Source organism: Anarrhichthys ocellatus, unplaced genomic scaffold (genome assembly GCF_004355925.1).
Source record: "Anarrhichthys ocellatus isolate YVR2014 unplaced genomic scaffold, GSC_Weel_1.0 scaffold62, whole genome shotgun sequence".
In the NCBI taxonomy this organism is placed as follows: Eukaryota; Metazoa; Chordata; class Actinopteri; order Perciformes; family Anarhichadidae; genus Anarrhichthys; species Anarrhichthys ocellatus.
This window is the reverse complement of record NW_022280092.1, coordinates 1,336,974-1,346,604: the sequence shown is the minus strand read 5'-3', so window position 1 is coordinate 1,346,604 and position 9,631 is coordinate 1,336,974. Positions and strand designations below refer to the sequence as shown.

The 9,631-nt window shown below is 41.1% G+C and overlaps 2 protein-coding genes across 6 annotated transcripts in view; one reads left to right on the top strand and one right to left on the bottom strand.

Annotated features, from left to right (window-relative positions):
- Positions 1–9,631, bottom strand: part of LOC116397003 (neuronal-specific septin-3-like) — a 63,150-nt gene that overhangs the window by 17,959 nt on the left and 35,560 nt on the right. The window contains exon 1 of one of the 5 annotated variants that reach the window (XM_031872085.1): positions 77–4,788. The exons of the other annotated variants lie outside the window; for them this stretch is intronic. Within the exon in view, the coding sequence (XP_031727945.1) occupies positions 77–353 (277 nt within the window). The 5' untranslated portion in view covers positions 354–4,788. Of the gene's footprint in view, positions 1–76; positions 4,789–9,631 lie in introns of those variants that run through there. 5 annotated transcript variants of the gene reach the window in all.
- LOC116397004 (GATA zinc finger domain-containing protein 14-like) lies at positions 5,203–8,789 on the top strand. The gene is made up of 2 exons (XM_031872086.1): positions 5,203–5,236; positions 6,003–8,789. The coding sequence occupies exon 2, from the start codon at positions 6,004–6,006 to the stop codon at positions 7,114–7,116; it is 1,113 nt and encodes a 370-aa protein (XP_031727946.1). The 5' UTR covers positions 5,203–5,236; position 6,003; the 3' UTR covers positions 7,117–8,789.

The following is a 9,631-nucleotide window of genomic DNA, read 5'->3' as shown; positions in this document are numbered from 1 at the left end:
ACACACACACACACACACACACACACACACACACACACACACACACAGATACTCTCCCGGTATGCAAAACACTCACCGTGTGTGAACTGTGTGTATGTGTGTACAAGTCGTCCCCTGCCAAAGCGCAGCGCTCCAGTGAGAGGCCAAACTCTGCTGAGGCTCTGGAAGCTCCCTGCCTGCTCCTCCCACCCAGGCCTGTCATGTGACCGAGCACGCAAAGGCAACCAGAGACGCCCACTTCCTTCAAACCCCCACACAAACACACACTCACACTCCAACACAGAAAGAAACTTCCAACCTGTATGCATGCAAAAATGAACTTTTACTATGAAAAAGTAGCAGAGTTTAAACATCGAATAAGGGGGGAGAATGAGCTGGACGTTAGAGAGAAAAAGGCTGTAGAAGGAGCCTTTGGGGCAGCCGAATGTCTTCTCTCCTAAACCCCCGGGATATACAACCCTAATTATCTGACCCCGACCCTCTCATCTGCTCCTCAGGCGTTGCATTCATCACATCCCATTCATTCCTCTCACACAGACCTGAGACATATCACACGACCGAGATTCCCTTTGTCATCTGTTGGTGCACTGATGCACTCCGCTTTAAGTTTTCAAGATACAAACAAACCCTTTGGTGCTCAACACCTTTGGGTTATCATCGTCATCTACGACTCAGGGCTGCTGTTTCCACAGGCATCGCATTCAGGCATTCTTGTGTGTTGCAGAATGAGAGGAGGATATGAAGACATCTGTTCTTTTCTCAAAAGTGAGAAAAATGTTGAAAAAGCTGGTTGTCGTTGCATAATTTCACAGCAAACAGCAAATTATCACTATGAATCTATTATAAAGTAGAGAGCCAACACAGCAACTTTAAAAAAAACATAGCAGCAATTAAAGTCAGTTTTCCAACATTAATGTAGAATGTTTAGAGGGGAACCCAAAGAGATGACAGTTAAATTAAAGTACAACTCAAAAGTGCTTTAACATTTGCAGATTTTCTGTTGAAAAGACAAAAATGCAGCCTTAACGGATTTTTTTTAAAAACCTGGGAACAAACCAATTACTTTGGCTGATTACTATTCTTATACAGTATGTATTTGTGTGATTAAAGAGGAGAGGAAACAGCAGTCTCCAGCCTCACAGGAAGTGTAATTACACACCAGTGCAGAGAGCAACCTTACAGCCACATGAGCAGACACACACACACACACACACACAGGGCAACACCTGCATTCCTCCAGATAAAGAGTCATGTTTCTTAAAAAGCAGGCACAACAGGCTGGAAAGATGAATTTGTTTCATTTCATTACACACGTTTGCTGCCAAGATAAACTTTTCTCCCAGCACATGTTGGCACCTCAATGTTATTCGCCCGTTACACCCAGATCAGAATATATAGCATGTCCAGCTAACCAATCGGAAGCATCGCTATGGGCCTTCAAAATTCTGCACTTTACCAAAATACAGTATATATACACAGATACTATGAGACAAAAAAACAAACACACACAGACAGACTTGTTAGTGGGATTAAAACCCGGACTTACCAAATAAGGAGTTGGAATAAACCACCGTTATACTTAGTTTTACAATGTGGGAAACATTTTCCCCAAACTACGGCCCCCCTGTCTTAAAACTGTTCAGCCTTTGCCTTCTCTCTTTTCATCTGACCTCTATCTGAAACTCCACTTTATCGCCCCAATAAAAGCTCAGTGTTTAAAAACGGGAGGTACTAAAATGTAGATAAAACTGACAGGAGTTACTTGTGCGATTAGAAGCTACTAGTAAGAGAGTTTGCTGGTCTCTGCTATTTTTTATTTTTATCACCTCAGACCCATTTTCATGTACTTCACAGCGAATACTTCTGGAGTTCTTGAAGGCATTGGCTCTTTGTCACTGGGTTCTTTACAACGCTGTCCTGTGGATGATGCAGACATGACCATAGGACGGTTTTATACAAGCACCATGCTACTCCTACCATAAGCCTTTACACAGATAGAGACAAAAAAATACATTTTACATTTCATAAACGGAGGCAGAAAAAAACATGTTCTTTCCGTTTGCCATATAATGCAAACCATTTAACACCCAAATTCAATGAATTTAATGACGCAGCAGAATCTGCTGACATGGCATAGTTGCTCTGTTTGAAAAGAAATGAAAGGGTTGAACAACTCTGAGCTCTTAAGACAAACTTTTCCTTTCACCTCTTCCTCCCACCACTGCCTCTCTGCAGCCAAACTCTTTTACCATCTTTCGCGCTCACTAATAACTCCGGCTCGTCTTTCTCTCTTTTACCCCAAACCCTCGAGTCAAAGTTTTTCTGAGCTCCCCAGAGTTCAGAGTGTAAATCTGTGTGACGCCCAACATACTCCTATTCACTGCAGGTTTTACTATAGCTCAGTCTGCTATGCAAGCCGACGCACGACTTCACAGATGTTAGTAATAGGTCAAAACAATATAACAAGATAAAAAAACAGAAGATTTCCACTCCCTCCCCGTCGAAGATTCTTCTTAAAGTCGCTGACTCCTGAGTGAACCCTGCATGCATAGTGATAGTGACATAATGCGTTTGATTCGACATAGCCTGGCATGCCACTTCATTTAAGAGTAGCCGCCATGTTTGGGGACACAGCCATCTCAGATCACATTATCTATATTTTGAGGAGACAGACGATGGGAGTGACAGAAGGTCAATGGTAGGGAGCGCCGAGCCAAGATGGTGTCATGTATTGGGAGGTGGAGTAGAGGGCTGCCTGGCTGACTCCCGACAATGTTCCCTGCAGCTGTCCAAGGACTTGCATAACAACTTGATGGATCCAAGTAGCATGAATCACCGGCTGCATTACATTTAATGCATCAGTGGCTGATTTTTCCTTTACAGAAAGAGTGAAGAGTAGAATATGTGGGAACTTCTGAGAGCGTAATACAATTGTATCAAAGAGAACACGGAGATATCTTGTGCAATGCAAGTTAGCGGTCATGACAATTATTTTAATCAATTTCTCTACGACAAATTAAAACGTTTACCGAATTATCAGCATCTCTGGCAGCACCGTACATGTTGAGAGCATCGTTAGTACTGCATTGCTTGTATGATGCTCTTGTGCTGCCCATGTGAAAGATGTGGGTGGTGACCACAGAGGAACTAAAGGTTTCCTTTGTGTGTATTTGACTTTCTTTCAGTCTTTCCCACAGGGAATACCAAAGCCTCCATACAGGATATCAAGAGAAACGTCAGTGTGTCTCTGTGAATACACATCTGTGTGTCACTGTGTTTATGGAGGTGTCGCATGAATACACTTTTCTGAGAAAAAAAAGGATTTATAGAAGACCAAAAACAAACAGCTTCAGCAGCCTCACAACGGACGGTGCTGCATGTATGCAAACACAGAGCAAGACCGCTGATCGGCTGTTTGGTACGTTTCAAAATGTAAACTATAACGGCCTTTAAATGCAGCACTGCCACAAAGCTTTCACAAGCCCAAGGCTTGATACCTTCCAGGTGTGAGAGACCAACTACCTGTGTGACAGCATCTCCTGCTGGCGGCTGGTAGAGATGCAGCAGTGCAGGCAGTGAACAGGCTACTAAAACATACTGTAGTGACACAACTATTCCTCATTCTACAGACCATCTCTGGAGAGAAATGTATACAGTATAGCTATATAGTTAATGTAGTATTGGTCCATTGTTTTACTGCATATATTTTGCCAACAAAAACGGCATTTCAAAGAGATTTCAATGTAACATCTCCACAATATAGATGAAAGATATAAAGATGATTTGATTAAAAAAATATGTAATTAAATTAAAAAAAAAAAGGTTGGTCATCCTCGTCTCTCAACCAACAATTGCTAGCACACATTGGAAGACAAAATGCCAAATCCACCACGTTTTTGAAGCAGATATTGCCATGAAATTCTATAAGCAACAAACATCTGATAGTATACATACAACTATAAAAAAAACAAATGAAACGAGGAAGTAATCGAACTATGACTAAACATCTTTTAACCACAAGGAATACTTGTTGAGCCAGTTTAATTACCTAGTAACGCCAACACAGATCAGATACCCGACGGCAGCAGATCAACACAGGTGAGCTCCATCCGTTTCTTATCACTAGATTTGTTTTTATTATTTATTGTGGGACTAATCGACATGACTGGTGAAGCATTTAACTCAAATCTTCTTTGTAAATGGCTCATATGAACTTCAGATAAAATACATGATTGTACAGAAACGAGGACTGTGGATTCCTTCTGATACTTTAACTCTCTCTGCTTAGCAGGAAAAATGGCAACAAGCAAAACCTGTTTTAACGTTCATATGGCCACTAGACTAATGTTTTAAGAAAGACATTTCAATGTGAACTTACTAGGGGTGTAACAGTTCACAAAATTGTCGGTCGGTACATTTTCAATACAGCAAAAAAGCAGAATGCCAAATCCTCGCTGGTGAGACTCTTAAGGGGGCGTGTCTGAAGAACATGGCTCTTCATCTCCCATTCAGTAGTGAGGTAATGTGTCGTTACAGTCAGGTAGCTTTGTGTAGTCTGTGACGTCCGGCTGTCTGTTGTCAGAGGAACAGCGGGTGCTTCGGACATTTGATTCTCTGTTTGGGGTTTTGTTTTCTTTTACAAAGCAGGAATTATGGTCGAAATGGGCTTGTGAAGGAGGAGTGTCATGGGGCTCAATAACATTAAGTAAGTACGATTTATTTATTAAGCACTTCTTACAGACATAAGTCACAAAGTGCTAAACAGGGGCAGAATTACAAACAAACAACACAATGTGACCATATAAGGGCAATAATTTACATACACACAGAAAGTACAAAATTAAAACATGGTTTAAAAGCAGGCCTAGGACATGAGTTTTTAGTCAAATGCCAGGTGTGTCTTGAGCTGATTCTGGAATGAATTCACCGAAACTTAGGGGCGCAGGCAGAGCATTCCACAACCTTGGTGCTACTGCCTCAAATGCTCGGTCACCAAGGGTCTTATCTGTCTGTCCCACGCGAGTGCGTAGGACAGACAGACAGATAATTTAACATGTTTGACCTGAGAGGGCGGGCGGGTGAATAAGGGTTAAGTAATTCAGTCAAATATGTAAGAGCCTGGCCGTGTAGTGCTCTGTAAGTGAGAGTGAGAATTTTTAAGTGGATCTGAAATGCTACAGGGAGCCAGTGGAGAGATCGGAGTACGGGGGTGATGTGAGACCTTCGATTTGTCCTGGTGAGTAATCTGGCGGCAGCGTTTTGGATTACCTGCAAACGGTTGAGAGCAGCTACACTGAGTGACGAGAAAAGTGTGTTGCAGTAGTCGATGGGTGAAGAGATGAATGCGTGCATGATCAACTCTAGTTCAGCTGTTGATACTACAGATCTCAGTTTACTGATATTTCTTAGGTGGAAGAAACATGATCTGGACAGCTGCTTAACATTGGGGTCAAACGACATGGATCGATCAAAAATAACCCCTAGATTGTACAGGTTGCAATGGGCAGCAGAGGAGAGTGGACCAATACCCTGCTTGATCGTAGGGACAAATTCATCTGGTGCAATAACTAGAACCTAAGCATGTTCGTACAGACAGTAGAATGTTTTTCTTCCGTGGTGGGAGTGTCAGACCGCACGTTGTCCGTTACGTCGGGTGGGTTGCCATGTTAAGCGCAGTGGCTCCACCGAGAGAACATTATATTTCCCACAGTTTAAGCTTTTGCATAAATGCAATAGTATTATTCAAACGTATTGTTCGGTTCGTAATGCGTAGGGAACCGAACGCCTCGTACCAAACGGTTCAATACAAATACGTGTATTGTTACACCCCTAGAACTTATCCTTTAGGTGTTGAGCTATTCATCAAAATAAAAAGATATTATAAAATAGATTTATTGAGTCAGGAAAATAATCATGAGATGCATCGCCAGTTGCAAGTATGCTTTGGTAATGTACAAAATAGATGATTAATGTAAGCAATAACGTTTTAAATATCTCTACAGGATGATGGAGAAGACAGGAAGAGTCATGATCTGCTGTGTAGCTCTGTTCCTTGTCCTGACCTCTGTGTCGGCACAGAGAGAGATTTATTCAATCAACAATTTGAAGGAAATCAACTTTGGTCAATCTGTGCCCAAGCACAGTCTTTTGCTGCTCTACTGGTTTGCCAACGTAGTGGACATCGATGAGGACGACGACATAAGCCTGACCTTTGACCCGGAAAGTAGAGCTTATGGCTCACATCATTATGGTAACTATGAGGGTCTGTTGGACGACTTGCCTTTGAGCAATGTCAGATACAATTACTACACTCTTGGCAGTCTCAATCAAGAAACTTCCATGCAACTTCCTCGTTATGTTGTCCGTCCCCCAACAACAGAGTACGTGGGAAGTAACATGGACAGGATCATAATTCGCATCAGGGAGCCGAACATAGGACGTAGAGCTCAGCAGAATATAGACCAAGTTTATATCACACAGCATATTGAACATCAGAGGGAATATGATCCAGATAATACCTACAGGATCACTACTAACCTCTTGAGACAGATCAGACAGTTTTCTGTAGGAGAAAACCAACAGCAACTGTTGCAACTCAGAAACCACTTTAGAAGCAACACTGATATGTCCCACATCAGAAACACATGGGGTGGACTTGCTGGCCTCGGACTGCTGTTGTTTGTGATTCAGGAAAGGTACTCCTTTTACCCAGAAAACAGTGGCCAAACGGAAAACAACTACCAAACGGAAAACAAAACGGAAAACAGCGGCCAAACGGAAAACAGCGGCCAAACGGAAAACAACCACCAAAAGGTAAACAAGTACCAAAAGGTAAACAGTTGGCAAATGGAAAACAACCACCAAAAGGAAAACAACCACCAAATGGAAAACCACCACCAAATGGAAAACAGTTGCCAAATGGAAAACAGTCGCCAAAAGGAAAACAACGGCCAAACTGAAAACAATCACACAACACAAAACTACGGACCACAAAACAACTACAGACCAGGAAACATACAAAATAATGGGGAGGATGACGCTTTAATGATCTGCATACCTTTGGTATTGGTTTTAATTTGTTTATTCATATATTTTCTTAAATCATTGAGAATTTAGATGACAAAAAATAAGGGAGAACAATAGATATTGTCTAAACCAAGGTGTGACGGTATAGCTTTTTTAAGGCCGATTAGGACCATGAAGCCAACAGATTCACCAATCAATTGGGAAAAAAAAAAAAAAAAAAAAAAAAAAAAAGAATCATTAGTTACGACACCTCAGTACTCCTGAACAATGCCAGGGGTTGTTCCGCTGCATGCTTTGTTTTGCCTCCACATGTTTGATTTTATTGTTTACCATTTTTTTTTTGTAAATGGGGTTCAGTTAGCATAGAGATATATGCTTTGTATATAATCTGGTGATGAAATGCCAAATTCCTTCAATCACCCATCTCAAACCGCTGTGATGGTCTGAGAATCTTAAGGACATTTGGACCTTCAAAGCTCGGTCTACTAAATTGCATCCGTTAATAAAAGCAAAGAGTCTAAATTATTGAAAAGAATTTAAACTGACCAAAATGTCTTTTATTGTATATCATAATGCACTGCTCTGGCACTGTCATTAAGCTTCAGGGTCCATTCAGGCAACACTGTCGTGCTCCAGCATGTATAATCTAATAGTAATGACTCACTGATGATTCCTCGATTGTTCTAACCAATACAGAGAATGTAAATTGCTCTGATGGATAAATGAAACTGATCGGTGAAAGGCTCTATGGTGTGTTAACAACAGCTGTGATTGATAATGTTTAGCTTATAAATAAAGGGTTTATTTCATCTATGGTTTTGTGTTTATTAAACTATAATTAACAATCACAATGATGAGTGTTTTTATTTTAATACAATAAATGAAGGAAGAAATCAAACTTGTTATTAGACTTTTTGTTACCACCAGCAAAGCTCGTTTAGTCAGTTTCATTTACAGCGAAGCAGTGACCTAGAAGATGTCACGCCTACTCTCACAAAAACACAGATCAGATACCTGACAAACAAACGCAGGTGAGTTCTCTTATTTTCTGATTACTAGTTTTGTTACACAGTATTATATTCTTGAATCCAAAACAGCTGTATTATGCAACTTCCTGTAACCACAAGCAACACTTGATTTCAGTTTCATTTACAGGGAAGCAGTAACCAGGAGGAGTTGAACAGGCTCTCACACAATCACAGGGATCAGAAAACTAACGGCAGCAGACAGACGCAGGTGAGCCCTCTTTAAATATGATCATGTTTTGTTTTTAGTATCTAACCTCGCACTATGCAACATGACTGGTGAAGCATTTAATCAGTTCTTCTTTGTGAGCGTTCTCAAAAGGGAATTTGGTATATAGACAGTAACTTTAGAAAAGTACTTGATTTGATTAACTCACGCTACTGAAGTCTAAGTTTATCTGAAATTAATATATTTAGCATAAAATATGCAAAATATGCATTTTTATTTTACATAAAATGAGGAATATGTATTCCTTCCTCATTCTGGCCTACCTCTTACTAGTCAGTAAAAGCAGGAGGAATGATAAACAAAACCTGTTTCAACGTTCATATGGCCGTCTGACTATTGTTTTGAGACACGTGAAACATTGTCATCCTATCCGTTGGTGAGGCCTTAGTGTGAGATATTCAACAAAAAAGAAATTATAGATTAATCCAATCATGAAAATAGCCATTAGATGAATCTCTGGCTACAAATACATTGAGGTTGATAATGTACAGTATGTTTGAATAATGTAAGCAATAACATTTTAAATATCTCTACAGGATGATGGAGAAGACAGGAAGAGTCATGATCTGCTGTGTAGCTCTGCTCCTTGTGCTGACCTCTGTGTCGGCTGTACAAAAGCTTCGTTCAATCAATGCTTTGAAGAAAATCAACTTTGGTCAATTGGTGCCCAAACACAGTCTTGTGCTGCTCTACTGGTTTGCCAACGCAGTGGACATCGACGACAATAACGTCATATGGTTAACCTTTGACACCGACAGAGAAGATTATGGCTCACATAATTATCACAACTCTGAGGGGCTGTTGGACGACTTGCCTCGGGGAAATGTACACCAGTACTACACTATTGGCAATCTCTATCAACAAACATCCATGCCACTTCCTCGTTATGTTTTCCGTCACCAAACAGAGTATGAGGGAGGAAACAGGGTCAGGATCATAATTCGTGTCAGGGAGCAGAACACAGGACGTAGAGCTTTGCAGAGGATAGACCAAGTTTATATCACACAGCATTATGACATTGATGACGGTCTGGGGACAGATTATGATCCAGATCATACCTACAGGATCACTACTAACCTCTTGAGACAGATCAGAGAATTTTCTGTTGGACAAAACCAACAGCAACTGTGGCAACTCAGAAACAACTTCAGAAGCAACGCTGATGTTTCCCACATCAGAAACACATGGGGTGCTAACCTTGCTGGCCTTGGACTGCTGTTGTATATTGTGATCCAGGAGAAGTCCTCCTCTAACCAACGCAACAACCAACATGATAAAAGACAAAAACGTCGGGATGATGTTCGAGTGGACGTCGATGAGGACCACGAAGCCAACAGGACGACTGGGAACA

Coding starts and splice junctions, on each gene's coding strand:
- LOC116397004 (XM_031872086.1), top strand. CDS start 6,004: ATGATGGAGAAGACAGGAAGAGTCATGATCTGCTGTGTAGCTCTGTTC.